General features: G+C 40.3%; 1 protein-coding gene across 1 annotated transcript in view; it reads left to right on the forward strand.

Moving 5' to 3' along the window:
- Nucleotides 1-15,973, forward strand: part of TSPAN13 (tetraspanin 13) — a 34,080-nt gene that overhangs the window by 168 nt on the left and 17,939 nt on the right. The window contains exon 2 of the mRNA XM_029929700.1: nt 18-248. Within this exon, the coding sequence (XP_029785560.1) occupies nt 186-248 (63 nt within the window). The 5' untranslated portion in view covers nt 18-185. The remainder of the gene's footprint in view (nt 1-17; nt 249-15,973) is intronic.

Below are 15,973 nucleotides of genomic sequence, written 5' to 3' on the forward strand. Positions count from 1 at the left end.
AGCTGCGGCGGCCGCAGGTTCCAGAGCGGGTTCGAGCCGCGGCGGGCGCGCAGCGCACTGCGGCCGCAGCCCAGGACCCCCCACCCCGGCCTCGGCCAGGCCTCAAAGACAAGGACAAAGAGGCTGTCCCGGAGGCTCCGCCCGAGCCAGGTTTACCTGCGGTTTCGGCAGCCACAGGCTTCAAGATGGTTTGCGGGGGCTTCGCGTGTTCCAAGAACTGCCTGTGCGCCCTCAACCTGCTGTACACAGTGAGTATCCTGAACCTCTTCCTCCCCGCCTGCGGGCTTTACACCTGCTCGGTTGCCCCCTGGTTCCCCTGCCTGACCAGCGACTCTGACTTCATTCCGCTCCCCTTCCCGTCTTCCCACGCTCTGCGCGCCCCTGGCCTCCCCATCCGTCCCCGCCGGAGACCAGGAGCCGGCTCTTGTCGCAGTCTCTTCCTTTCCCTCATTGTGAAGCCGCCGTCTTTCTGGCTCACTGGCCGCGTCTCTGCCACATTGCTCTACCCCGCCCCCTCACCCACCGCCTTGTTTTTCAGTCGTTTGACCAGACCTTCCTACTTCTCATCCCTATCCCTTCTGATCCTGGTTCCTGGCTTGCAAACCCATCTGGGGAGGGTTTGGAGGCGGGAGAACCGCCTGAGGTTTGAGGACAGTTTTGCAAAAATAGCGTGATCTGAAACTGACAAGGCGGCATATGGATGGTGTGCATCTTGGTTAGCTCTACGTGCTCTTGTGACTTGAATTGAGGTCACCGAGTAGGTTCACAGGATATCCGTAGCTTCCGAAGTTTGTTTCGTGCTTACATAAAGGGATGCTTTTTTTTTTTTGTCAGTTTGTTCATAGTGGATGTTTTTTCCATGTGGTCTCCCGATTTATTAATATCCTAACTCCATTTTAAGGCGAAATCCTTTAGTAATAAGTAAACCTCCACCCAAGTCATTCCTTTCTCTCCTAATAAGCTTGGGCCTTTTACTTTTAATGGTGCAGTCTACCTCCGATTTTTGAGGCGCAATTCTGGGTGAACAGGAGAATGGGAGAGCAAGTGTGCAGCCTACCACAGCCCCCGTTTTACATTCATGATTTCATTCCATCGAGGCAAGGAGCATTGTCTAAACCTTAAACATAGACGGTAACAGACCCAAAGGGGTCAGGAATAGGACCTAGGCAGTGGGATCCAGATCTTTCCACAGGCTTCTCTCCCATGTGGAAGAAACTTCCTCTTCTGTCATCATTCCTCCATCATAGTCCATCTCCCGCCTATAAATACACCTGGTGGTTTGCAGCACCCACCCTGAAAACAAACCCAGTTCCCCTGCATTAGCAGAGAGAGAGCTAGGCCATCTGTGCAAGCTTAGGTTACATCCTTGGAATGGAGAGGCTGCGTGTGGTCACCAACAGGAGAGGCTGGATCGTTTTACCATTAATGTTCCTTTGTATGTGAACATGCTTGCAAAGCTTTGAAGGCAAGATGCTGGAATAAAGTATGCTCTTCTGGTTAGTTAGTAGGAATCTAATCAACATGGTCACAGATAGTAGACTCAGAAGAAAAACCGTAAAACACCTGGTGATTCAGCTCCTTGTAATTGGAGAACCATGTCAAGTGTCAGGTCAAAATTCACCTTTGTCTTGCTTGAAGCATGCTTATCGTATTGACTTTATATTAAGTAAGTCCTGACCAATTCTCCAGGTATTTTCTTTTATTAGCATGAATGGCCTGCTTAGAACTCCAAATTTACCATTTTGTGCCCTGACTTTTGCCCCCTCCCCATGATTTAGTCACCTGTTCACTGGACACACAGTAGAAAGTCTGCTTTGCATGCTTACCTGAATGGGGGGGAGTTGGTATAAATTAATGTGCAATATATATATGTATAATATATATAACATATATATTAAAAGGCAAGTTATTTTTATGTCTAGTTGGTTTCAAGATGCGTCATTTCTGTTTGTATTTCGTGTGTATCAGGAAACCAAGAAGAAAGGTGATTCTAAAGGAACATTTTAAGATTTTTCTATCTATTCCAACTTATTGACCTTCAAGATGTATTCTATTGATTTTAATAGGTATATAGTAAACCTTAATTAATTAGAAATCACAAGGATATATCATGGTTAATGCCCTATAAAATACTAGACTTTTTAGCTAAAAAGGGTATTTCTTAAGATGAATTAGTGTCCGCTCCTTATACATTGTGAACATACTTAAGTAAGTTCATCAGTTTAAATTGGACGTCAGTGAAAGATATAAGCTGGACCTGGTCGTAAATAGATGCTATTATTTAGATTCCATTCCTTCCTTGGTGTCTCCCTCAACATTTTAAGATCAGAAATAAGTTAGGGGCAGGACAGGGTGAAGACTTAGGAGACCTTTCCTTCTAAGGTGGAAATAGGGACTTCTCATAGGTTCCAATCCCACCAGGGTAATGACCTCTAAAATAGTTGCAGGATGTATGAGGTCATTTCTCAAAGTGTTAGTAAGGTCAGGATTGCATATGGGAGTGGCAGGTGTAAAGGCCATGGCCAGCTTTTGTGTTGAAGCATTTTCTTGAGGAACTTAGGACTCTACAAGTCTAACTGTCATGCTCAAGTAGCCGGCTGATGAGCCTAAGTTGAGAGCAGAATTCATGATCGGGCCAGAAAGCATGTCACTAAAATAGCTTGTAAGGAACTGCCCCTGAACCTGTCTTGGACTTTGGTCACTAGCCAACGGCACAACAGTTGATGCTTGTTGTTATTTATGGTTGGGTCATTTGAAATCAATAGAATCCCTAGCATTGAATAAGTTAGTGTAGTGAATATAAACTATTTATAGATATGGTAGGAAGAGGAAAAGCTGAGTTCTCTTCCTTGAATTTTCCTGGTGTTATAAGAAAAAGAAAGGCTTGGGTCAGAACTTCGTACATTTAAAGAAGATTAATATTTCTTTACTCAGTAAATATTTATTTGTTTACAACAGGCACTGTTCTCAGTCTGGGAAGACAGCAGTGAACCAAACTGGGCTTTAATATCAGTGTGCTTTATGAGGCCTCTGTTTTAAAAATTTACTTTTCTCCATACGACCTCAGGAGGTTTATTCAGTCAATAAATTTGCTCTGCATCTATATCCTGCTAAGAGCAGTGAGAGGTAATAAACACAAACAAAGGCAAATACCATTTCTGTGAAAACAGGATCTGGTTGGGATTCATGAAGTGGGAAAATTAAATGTGATGTAAGGGAGGGACTGACATTAGATGCCATAACACTTGGGACCAGGGGACATCTTTGTGGATTAGAGAAGTGGAGGCGGGAAGAAGGTGTAATGGAGTCAGGGGAAACATAGAAACAGTGTGAATCTTTTTCATACTGCTTAGGATATAAATGCAAATGAGAGCTACTTTGGGAAAATGGTCTATTTTATTTTTCATAGTTTATTAGAAAATAATTTTGATTGGAAATGTTGTGACAGATGATGAAAAACAACTTTTTAAAATTATAAGGGGCATCTGGGTGGCTTGGTCAGTTGAGCATCCAACTTCAGCTCAAGTCATGATCTCGGGGTTCTTGAGTTTGCGCCCCACATCGGGCTGGACTTGTTGCTGTCAGTGCAGAGCCGGCTTCTCACCCTCTTTCCCCTCTCTCTACCCCTCCCCCACTTGCTGTCTCAAAAGTAAATAATTAGGGGCATTTGGGTGGCTCAGTCTGTTACGCGTCTGATTTCGGCTCAGGTCATGATCTCAGGGTTTGTGGGTTCGAGCCCCACATCGGGTTCTGTGCTGACAGCTCAGAGCCTGGAGCCAGTTTCAGATTCTGTGTCTCCTTATCTCTCTGCCCCTCCCCTGCTCATGCTCTGTCTCTCTCTCTCTCTGTGTCTGGCAAAAATAAAGAAAATGTTTAAAAAATAATTAAAAATATATAAAATTATACTTCTGATTTATGGGGAATTTTAGGAATATGAAATAAAAGTTATACTAATATATGTTAACATTTAGAAAATTTATAATTTATCTGTTTGTGCTTCCTAAACAGAGAAGAAACTTGAAGGAGTTGTGCTGCTGGTTTTTAATATATATATTATATATAAAATACACATTCACAAATATGAATAGTTTTAATTGAGAATGTAAAGAACATAAGCAACTAGTTTTAAAACGAGAAATGGTCATTTCAGAAGTTTGTTTCTTTTGCCATATTCATTCTTTAAATTCTTTCCAAGTTTGTTTTATCGATTTCTTTTACTTTTTGCAATTATTTTTTCCTATACCTTTGGTTGCTTTGGGAAAAATCTCCATACAACATAAAAAATTACACTGATTTACATCCATTCTAAGACCCTGAATTACAATGATTTATGTCTTACTCTCTCTGAAATTGGATTGTCTTAACATAGAAAAAAACATAGCATGTTTATAGATAAATATATATATATATATATATGGAAAAAAAAAAGAATTGGATTCAAGAAGAAAACATAAGCCTGAATATCAACTCTACAGCTTTCTTGGAATTTATCCTTGGGCAAACATCTTACTTTATTTGCGCCTCAGTGTTTCCATTTATAAACTGGTGATAATATTTTTCATTTTTCCCAATGAGTTTTTAGGATAAAATGGAAAAATGTGGACAAGTGCTTTGGATGTACTACAGAAGGCACAAAAATTAAGTTGTTACAGCTTTAAGTGGAAAAAGTTTATTTTAAATTTCTGACTTACAAACCTGCGTGTAATGATGAAAATATTTTTAATTTATTGGGATTTCTAACACTTAAGGCTAGTTAGTGTTGACTCAAGTAGGCCCTGTGGAGGCAGGAGTTCATGGCCTGAAAATGTTAATCTTTCAGTGGTAGGAAAAAAATGATGAAAGTGCAGTAAGTATAAATATGGAATGATTAAAAAAATTAATGTATTTTTTTTTAGTCATTCTGGTCATTAGGGTGCTGGAAAACTATAATTTTGTTCAGTCTTAACTCTAAAATAAATGAAAAACACTAGTACTTCAGCCAAAGAAAAATCAACATATTGCTGTTACTTCCAAATGATGGCACTTGTCATTTTTCTAAATTTTAACCATCGTTTTTCAACTGATTCTTGTTTCATATTTTATTTATTTTTTTATTTAAAAAATTTTTTTTACATTTATTTATTTTTGAGAGACAGAGAGAGACTGAACACAAGTGGGGGAGGGGCAGAGAGAGAAGGAGACATAGAATCCAAAGCAGGCTCCAGGCTCTGAGCTGTCAGCACAGAGCCCGAAGCGAGACTTGTACTCACAAACCATAAGATCATTACCTGAGCCAAAGTCAGATGCTCAACTGACCGACTGAGCCACCCAGGCTCCCCGCTTGTTTCATATTTTATGTGTGGTTAGGTTTATATGATTTATCTCTGTGCTTTTGTTCAAACTACTGAATGAATTTAAAATAGTTAAGTGGTTGCTGGGTATTTTCTTGCCCTTTGACTTTAAAAATGATTCACTGTTTAGAAAACCTGAGATTTTCACATGATGCTGTTGTGCTGAAATTTAGTCTGCCTTTATGCCAAATGTGTTTGTAAAATTTCCCAACTTTTGATTTTGAAACGGTAACAAAGTGTGCTATTTATGCCATTTCTCGCTTCAAGTGAGGCTATTGACTTTCATAAAGTTTAACAATGTGAGTCCAGAGGCATTGCAAAGAAAGAAACAATTCATTTTGGGAAAAATTGCGTTTCAGCCCATATTCGAAAAGTGAGGTTAAAATATCTCAGTGGCCCGATTTACACACAGTTTTAAGTGGTTTAGAAATGGGCTATTGTCTCTCCGAACACATGTGAATTACTGGGGAAGGCAGTTAGGTTTGAGTCCTCTTCCTTCACGTCACCGTTCACTCGAATCTATCCTCCTAATTATTTAACCGCTGTAAAATGAATGATCCCACCTCGTTGGTGACAATGGAAAAAAACTCTTGGAGAAATCAACCCAAATTTTTTAACACGCCATTCAAGATCTTTCCCCATCCACCGGTCCCATCCGCATCCCTTTACATATTTCAGCCATACAGAATCCCCCACACAAAGTGCCCTTTTGTTCCCATTCCATCTTCTGCCCTCAACCGATAATACCTTGCTCTGTCTTTGTAAGTTACTCAAATAAAGCCTCTTACTTCTTTACAAAGGCATTGTTTCCTTAAATTTTTCCCTTGGTATCTGAATACTTGAGTGCCACTCCAGACTAATTCAGTCAGATGCAGGAGAGAGGGAAGGCATGTGATTATTTTCTTAAACCTTTTTAAAGCTTCTTACCTAATTCTAAATTACGCTGAGGGCGGAGAGCCAGTATTCTAAGATTTTGTTTTACTCTCTCTTTGCCCTTGACTTATACTTAGTCTCCATTTTGCCCTTGACTATACTTAGTCTCCATATTGTAGATTGCTTTGCGTTTGCTTTTTACCTCAGGTAGACCATTAGCCATTTGTTGTTGTTGTTATTGTTGGCGGAGATCATAGCTTTCCCTTTGTGGGATCCTTCAGTGGGTAGCATTTTCTTTTTTTTTAAAACACAGAGGCTATACTTTTCAAATACTTCTTGAATGGAATTTAAAGAATTGGCTGCTCCCTTTTCACCAGGAGGAAAACATACCTAATGAAAACTTCATAAAAATAATGCTTTGATCAAAATGAAATCTAGAAGACAGCCAAATATTTTAAAACATGAAAGTTAGCATTGGGTTAAAAAATAATAATAAGTAGGCATTATTTTTATATATCCCATGTAGAATCTAATATGTTTCTTGAAATACTCTTTTTTCTTCTATTGTTGGCCAACCTTTCATGTACTACTCAGGTTTTCCTGTCACATTTCCCAAGAACAAACCCAATTCCTATAAAATTATACTGTAAATCATAGTTGGCTACTGTTTTCACATTACTAGTCTAATATATCATTAGCCTAATACAAATACAAGATGAACCTAACTAATTTTCTTTCTTTGATTCATTCCAGTAATAAATACTAATTGAGCATTAAGAGCAGTGAACAAAACAAAGTGTGCTGCCTTCATGGTTCTTATATTTATGGGACAAAGGTAGATGATAAATAAGTAAATATATATCTTATGAGAAGGTAAGAAAGAGCTATGGAGAAAAGTGGAGGAGGAAGAATGAAGAATGGTGAGGCAGTGGGGAGATGGGGAGGCTAAGCACCTATTTAACACACGGTCAGGATCAGTCTGCTTGGGGAGACAGCACTGGAGTAAGGATTTGAAAGTGATGAAAGAAACACCTGGAAAAAGTGTTTCAGGTAGATGGAACTTTGCAGAAGACCCACTAAGAGGAGTGTTCCTGGTTTATGTAAGGGACAGAGCCGAGTCCATTCTGGGACAGAATGAGCCAGGGCTAGAGTGGTACCGGATGTGAGTCAGGTCTGGGATGCGGTTGTGAAGGGCCTAGAGAACTTGAAAGGATGAGAGCTTTATGCAGAGTGGAATGGGCAGCCATCGGTAGCTTTGGGCCTGATTTTCATGTAAAAGGTTGTCTGGCTACTGGTTTGAGAATAGATGAGAGAGGGCAACGTGGAAGCAGTGAGATCACACATAAGATTACTGCAGTAATTCAGGCATGAGGTGTGGACGCTTGCACCAGTAAGTATCAATGGAAGTAAGGGAAAGAGTCAGATTTTGGGTGTATTTTGAAGGCAGAGCCAACATAATTTTCTGCTGGTTTGGAATGGGGTGTGAGAGAAAAAGAGGAGTCGTGGATTACTCATGATTTATGGCTTAAGCCACGGTCACGATAGACCTTCTATTAGTAGGAATGGGGAGACTGTTGGTGGAGAAAGCTTTGGGAGGAAAATAAGGGGTTTAGTATTAGATATGATGCCAATCACATGCCCAAATGGAGATGTCAACAATTAGACTAACAACAGTGCAGTTCAGGGGAGGAAAGTAGCTAGAAGTTTAATTCCTGGAAGCCATCAACATAGAGAATGGTATTTAGAGATTATGTTGGATGAAATCCCCAAGTTAGTGAGGTTAGATGGAGAAGAGCTGTCATCTGTGGATTGATCCAAGGGCACTCTTAGAGTTTCAGGAGCCAGGATAGAAGCCAGAGAAGGCAAGAGGAAAACCTGGTAGAGGTTGGTGTCCTAGAAGCCAAGTGCAAATCATTTTCAGGAGATGGAATTGAACATCTGTGTCAAATGCTGCTAAGATGAGGACTAAGGCTTGATTCCTGTATTGATCAATGGAATCACTGGAAAAAGCAATTACCCTCCAGCTCTTCATATGATTAACTCTGTACCCTCAACAGTATGGAAAAGGTCCTAATCACTTTTCCTTTCCTGGGCGCCTAACACAGCCTTGGCCTCTAGTTGCCTGTAGTTGCCATTTAACTGAGTGAGGGAGTCAGTGCCGGGCCCTTGCTTCCACAGCTCCATTTCTTGTCTCCCAGTGCTGCTCCACCGAAGGAAGGGTGTGTGCAGTTGGAACTTGGTTGGCAGCCATGAGCGCCACCTCAAACTGTTATCCTTGGAACATGATAAGTCAGGATCCCTTACTTTTGATACCTTTTATATTATTTCTTAGCAGATATTATGTAACAAGTATATGCTATTTTGTGCCTGGTAAGTATAACATCTGCTTGGCACCATGGAGAACATAAGGAAGAAAAATATGTGACAAAGGCACTTCAGATTTCTTTGTGTCATTTGAAGAATGAAAACAAAACAAAGAGCAGAGGTCTTGGCTTTACCACTAAACGTCTGGATATTTAGCAATATTCAGATTATTTATAGAATTTTTGAATTTCTATCCAGATGTTTGGCATCATAGAAACACAAGCTTGGTCATCCATAGCTGAGTTGTTCTTCAGTTTTCTGCATAGGCTGAAGTTCAGAGGGAAAACTGAGCATTCAAGTGTAATTCCTCATTTTGAATGTTGAAACATGTACAAGGGACAGTCTGGGGCCTTTGCTTCCTTTATGTGTCTGGGTGCTGGCGGGGGGGGGGGTACATTTTGGTGGTATATTCCCTCTGAATCTTATTACTGTTTTAAATTTCTTATCCTCCGCTACCGCCACAACCTCTCCTGTTTTAGTGCTGACAAAACAGTTCTGAATAATTTAACTACAAAATCGAATCCAGTTCTTTTCAAATGTTCTGGATTCCTCTTTCATCCCCACAGCACTTCACTTACATAGAATTTGGACACTAAAAAAAATGCAATACTAAAAGAAGTAACTAGAAATATTTTAGAAATAATTCACATTTGTCTTTGCATCTGGTTTTGAAATGTGGTGGATGTTTGATGAAAGAATGAAAATCTTTTTATAGGTTATATAAAGAAAGGATAATCTGGACCATCATTAGGCTAAATTTCTTTTCCCCAAACACTGTGTTGGTAAGGGACTAAGCATTTGCCTGTCCTTAAAGCATCATGAACAATATCATGAGCTCTTTTCCATTCAGCAGTGTATGTTGGGTCCCTCTTCTGTTCCAGACACTTAGCCAGGTGCTCGGAATATCAGAAAACCATGTGCCTTGCTTGTGTGGCACTTAAGGTATAGAAGGCTCATGAGAAGAATTTGAAGAATGAGTGGAGGTGGGGAACAGTGGCTAATGAATCACCTCCAGCGGTAATCCAGGCTCTGCACATCCTTGGATTTGTTAGCCTCAGATTTGGACTTTATTCTAAGATTAGAGACAAAAGATAGCTGTCCTGGGAATGGCCTGATCTTACCGGCTTTAAAAAAAGGACCAAAGACCACCGTATTAGGAACAGGTACCAGAAGCCCAGCCAGTGCTATTTAAATTGGCAAGCTTTATTGTTTTCATGTAGCAAGATGTCCAGAAGTAGGTAGTCTAGAGCAGCGGCACAATTCAAGGATCTCATCAGGGCATTGGTCTTCATTGTTTTCCTGGCATCCTTGGCATGTAACTTTCTTACTTTTCACCAAGTTACATGAGCAACTCCAGGCATTATGATTTGTTCCATTCCAGAAGAAGAATGATACTGTAAAATGCTTTTCCTTGGAAAAAGTGTATCCTTTTTTTGAAACAATTTTATTGAGATATTATTTAGTATCATGAGCTGCACATATTTACAAGTATAGAGTTGATACATCTTGACATATACATAACCCTGTGAACCCATTGCCACATTCACGACCTTGAACACAGCTATTATCCCTCACAGTTTGTTTATCCTCCTTGGTATTCCCTGTCTCCTGCTGCAAACCCCTGCTCCCCATGTACAAGCAAACACCGACCTGCTCAGCAGTAAAATTTAGGCTGGAGTGAACTTTGGTAAGTGTAGAGAGCGTGTTTGCAGAAAGAAGATGCTGTAGGACAGTTTTCTGGATCATTGATTTGTTTTCTTGTTTTGTCCTTAGAGTAAAAAGTTTCCGGGAGGGAGGTATTTTCAGCTAAAAGGAAGGGTTCATTTTTTTAAAAAACCTACACTCAGGTGAATGATTTAGTCTAGGTAGGGAAAGTCTTAGTTATGAAGGTAGACAGAGTCTCTGCAAATCTGAAGGTATGAAAAAATGTATGATAAACACTTGCAAGAGGAAGCTTGTATTAACCAGAATTCTCTTTTTAATTTTTTTAATGTTTTTTATTTATTTTTGAGAGACAGAGACAGCACGAGCAGGGGAGAGTCAGAGAGAGAGAAGGAGATACAGAATCTGAAGCAGGCTCCAGGCTCCGAGCTGTCAGCACAGAGCCCGGCGCGGGGCTCAAACCCATGATCCGTGAGATCATGACCTGAGCCAAAGCCGGACGTTTAACCGACTGAGCCACCCAGGCGCCCCTGACCAGAATTCTTTATGGGTTATAGATGAACTTTAAAGGCTATGTTGATGAGAGAGCACAAATTTTTGAAATAATCCACAGAACTGGGACATCCAGTGGTTGGATTGTCAAGTATGGCTCGCCCTAGGGGCTTGGAAAAGGTCAGAACTCTTACTCCTTTTATCTACTTCTCAGCTCAGCTTGACGCTGCTTACATTCTTTCTGAAGATAGATCTTACCATGTGCCAAGATGGCCACTGGCAGAACCAATTTTAATTGTCCTTGTAACTTTCTGTGCCTGAGAAACTCATTATTTTTCTTTCAGTATCCCTTTTGGTTTATGGACCCATCCCATGGACCAGTCACTGCGGACAGGAGAATAAACAATCACGGTTGATAGGCCTATGTTGTGTCTCTCTGCTGCTGGTAGTGGTCAGATTGGGCCAGTGAAACATGTGATTAAGAGGTTCACAAGGGATGGGGCGCCTGGGTGGCTCAGTCAGTTAAGTGGCTGACTTCTGTTCAGGTTATGATCTCACCCGTTTGTGAGTTCGATTCCCACGTTGGGCTCTTTGCTGCCAGCTGGGAGCCTGGAGCCTGCTTCAGGTTTGTGTCTCCCTCTCTCTTTGCCTTCCCTCACTCACACACTCTGTCTCTCTCAAAAATAAACATTAAAAATAACTTTTTAAAAAAAGGTTTACACGGGATGAATATGCTGGCTTATCAAGGCAACATATGTAGATTACAGAGGTCATTCCTCTTCTGGCAGTAATTTGGCTCTTCTAGTGCTAATTCTAGAATATTCTAGCAACTCCCTCATTTGAAAAGCTTAGTGTGGTGTTTTAATACTTCAACACAAACTTAAACTAGATTATAAAGAACATTATACACGACATATTTTTTTCTTTGTTCTGTAACGGCACTGCATATATCCAAAAGTGTACATGTTTATTAGTTTTAAACAATTTTATGTGCTACAGTGATGTTGAAGATAAAGACTTTTCACTCTTGCTCCTCTACTGTGGGCAATGCACTGTGTGCTTTGGCGTGAAGGTAGGCCTATGTGACAACACTTCTAGGGTGGGCAAAAGGAAAATAAAAATGAACAAGCTACCATTTGGTAGTTAACTGATAGAAAAACCCTGTGAGTAGAAGACTTCACTGTTCTTTCATGTATGGCTATGCAGTCCGGTCTCCTAAGGAGTAAGCTAAAGAGATGGTACACAAACCCGTAACAATCTGGCTACAAAGCAAGAAGTACATCTTATGCATTATAATTTTGGCGTTAGTATTCATTTCAATGTTAAAAATAATTTAAATATAATGCTAGGCACTCTGATATGGTTCTATAGGGAGAAAAAACAATGCACCAAGCAGAAAGTTTGCCACAGTCGTGCCTCTGTCATTGGGCGTGTGATTGTCACTCTGAGTTATCACCCATGAGGAAGGGGATGTGTCACTGGCCAGGTGGCGTGGCGCCGCGGCATTCTGTGAATTTGTGCCGTCCTGTGAGCCCTGGTTGAGAATTGCTTTGTCCCTTCCACCACCGCCTCCTGTTTCTTCCTTCCTTAAACTCCATTCCTGTGGGAACTGTTGGTCCCACCAGGACCCCCTCCTTTTAGGACCTGGCTGGGGAGGTAACATCCGTTGTAGACACTTCTTAATTTTGCTTTGCTGTGGTTTTTCCATCATTAGCTCCCCTAATCTTTCGTCTAGAAGCTTTTTTTTTTTTTGACGCACTTTTCTTTGCTTTAAAGAGAAAACAGGAAAGGTTGGTGCTTCCTGCTCATAAAAACATTGCTATCGCCGAGTTAACAGATCCATAATCTGTTTTTGTCAGTGCCCTGTCTCCCATGCGAAGAAAACTGTTTGTCATAGTTCTAAATTTACTTTCTATTACGCTTGGTCTCATAAGGAAACTGCTGTTATTATTGAACAAAGGATTCTTACCGTTTCTTTGTCTACCACGTTCTAGTGACAAACTTGGGCTTTTTAATTATACAGTTAGAATTAATTTTATTGGAATCAATAATTTTTAGATCACTAGTTTGGAAGACTTTATACGATCCCATTCTCTTCAAAATTACAAACCAACCATAACATATAATTACCACTTCCCAGAAATAAATTGTTGCATTACTATCTTTAAAGGGCTTCTTTTCAGTAAGTCAAAGAAACTCTAATAAGCAAATTTAATTAAAGGCATATCATAAACCTTTGGGTGCTATTTCTAATTAAAAAAATAGTGTGAATACTTGAGGGCTTTGTGTTACCATGCATTAGAAACACCAGCCATGCAGAACAAAACATTTATGTTGTTTTCAATTATTTTATTTTAAAAAACCCCAACATATTTTTGGGGTTTATCAGAAAATTGACTAGCCCAAATAAGTTTATATTTAGGCAGTTTTACTGTTACAGTCTTGACTGCCACGTTTGTTTTGTGTTAGACAGTTAAATCTATGGTCCCGTCTACCTTACACATGAGAGTGTGTATTTGTGTGTGTGTCAACATGTCTGTGCTTGAGAACTGGGTACGGAAGGAGAGAGAGGGTGGTGTTATTTTCACACACGAGATCATCCAAGTGTGATCGATCTAGAGCTTTGCTTTCTGTTATTAACAAGGGAGATTCAACGAACTATTGGCTACTGCTTTCAAGTATGTATCACCTTTGTTTGAAAGCCGTCCTTTTTCCTAAATGGAAGCAATTTGCAGGATAGAATATGGACCATACTTGAAGGTGCACAAGTGAAAATTAATGTGAAATATTTGAGAGATGAATGAGAATATCTTGATTTATGTGGCTGTTTTTGAGGAATAGTGAAAACAAAGGCTCGATGAGGAAAGTTAGAACAATGTACAGAGGCAGGCAAAGCAGGAGACTAGAGAATTGGTGCCCTGGTAAGAAAGGGGCTGTTAGATTTCTCAAGGCTTGTTTAAATTAGGAAATCTTTCATATGCACAGAAAATATTATGGTAGACTCTGGTGAACCCAATAGACTGATTTCACAGATGCCAGTGTTTTGCCACATTTCCCTCTGTTTTAGAAGTTAGGTGTTACAGGGGTGCCTGAGTGGGTCAGTCGGTTAAGCATCCAACTTAGACTCATGTCATGATCCCACGGTTCATGGGTTTGAGCCCCACATCGAGTTCTGTGCTGACAGCTCAGAGCCTGGAATCTGTCTCGGATTGTGTGTCTACCTCTCTCTCTGACCCTCCCCCACTTGTAATCTGTCTCTCTTTCAAAAAATAAATATCAAAAGAATTTTTTTTTAAGTTTATTCTTTTTTTAAAATTTTTTTTAATGTTTTTAATTTATTTTTGATACAGAAAGAGACAGAACTTGAGAGGGGAGGGGGCAGAGAGAGAAGGAGACACAGAACCAGAAGCAGGCTCCAGGCTCTGAGCTAACTGCCAGCACAGAGCCTGATGTGGGGCTCGAACCCACGAATGTGAGATCTGACCTGAGCCGAAGTCGGAGGCTTAACCGACTGGGCTACCCAGGCGCCCCTAAAGTTAATTCTTAAAGCTAAAGAGCCACTCCATCCCCTTTCCCATTTTTTCCCTCTTGAAAGTAGTCACTGTCCTAAAATCACCGTCTGTCATTTCCATGTATGTTTATATACTTAATGAGAATTTAAACTACTAACCACAAAGAATATAAAGTAACTTCTTGTGTACTTGAAAATTGATGAAGTAAAACAAACAAAAAAGGGATGCCTGGGTGGCTCAGTCAGTTAAGCGTACAGCTTCGGCTCATGTCACAATCTTACAGTTCCTGGGTTTGAGCCTTGCATCAGGCTCTGTGCTGACAGCTAGCTCAGAGCCTGGGTCCTGCTTCGGATTCTGTATCTCCCTTGCTCTCTGACTCTCCCCTGCTCATGCTGTCTCTCTCTTTCTCTTTCTCTCTCTCTCTCAAAAAAAAAAAACACATTAAAAAAAAATTGATGATGTGATATATCTTATCAGTATTATGTAATATGTTTCTTTTCTTTTATGTTTGAAATTTACTGATTTAATAAAAATTTAGATTAAAATAATTTGTATTCTCTTGTGTGATCACATCAGAGTTTATGAATGTCATACTCATGGTCTCTGAGAGTTTTAATTTTTCACTGTGACAAACAAGGTCTTCAGGATATCCTGATATCCAGCTGGGACATGGGGATTTCTCTTGAGTGTTAATCTAGAAGCAGAATTGCTGGTTTGGGAAGGGAGACTTGTCTTTAATTTTCCTAGGTGTTGTCAGATTGTTTTGTAAAGTGGCTACAAAAATTTACACTTTGGCTTAAATGAGCTCTAGACTCTCCATATCATTGGTGTCATCGGACTTAATTTCTGCATGTGAGAGGGTATCCCATTGTTTTAATTTTTATGTTCCTGATATATAATGTGATTTAACATCTTCTGGGTGTTAGCTGTCATTTGGATTCTTCTTCAGTGGATTGCCTATTACCACTTTTGGCCCCTTGACAGTGTGCTTTTTGTCCTTTTAAAACGATTTATAGGTATTCTTTAATATATATGTGCTGGAAATGTCCTCTAGTCCTAGGCTTATTCCACAAATGCCTGGTGGTTTTTTTTTTTTTTTTAATGTTTTATTTATTTTTGATACAGAGAGAGACAGAGCATGAGAGGGGGAGGGGCAGAGAGAGAAGGAGACACAGAACCAGAAGCAGGCTCCAGGCTCTGAGTTAGCTGTCAGCACAGAGTCTGATGCGGGGCTCGAACCCACGAACGTGAGATCTGACCTGAGCCGAAGTCGGAGGCTCAACCGACTGAGCCACCCAGGCGCCCACCTGGTGTTTTTTATAGTGTAGGATGTTAAAATTTTAACGTGGGGTATAGTGTGAAAGATAAGAGCACAGAATCCATTGCCATAGAGCCTGGCTTCCTATCCCAGTTCTGGCCCCTCCTTGCTGTAGAACCTTGGGCAGGTTACATCTCTGTGCATAACTTTCCCCATCTGGAAAATGGAAGCAACAGTACTACCTACCTCTTAGAGTACTAAGTGCTTTATGTAAAGCACTTGGAATACTTCCTTGCACATGATACCCATGACGTTAGTATAATACTTGATTTTCTGGGGGGGGGGGGTCATGTTGAAGAAATTTTTCTGTAACCACAAAGTCAAAACAATTTTCTCTATTTTTTTCCTAAAAGTTTATATTTAGGGTTTAAGTCTAGGGTATGAGGTAAGGACTACTATTATTACTGTTTTTTTAATGAGCA

This window comes from Suricata suricatta, chromosome 2, assembly GCF_006229205.1.
Source record: "Suricata suricatta isolate VVHF042 chromosome 2, meerkat_22Aug2017_6uvM2_HiC, whole genome shotgun sequence".
In the NCBI taxonomy this organism is placed as follows: domain Eukaryota; kingdom Metazoa; phylum Chordata; class Mammalia; order Carnivora; family Herpestidae; genus Suricata; species Suricata suricatta.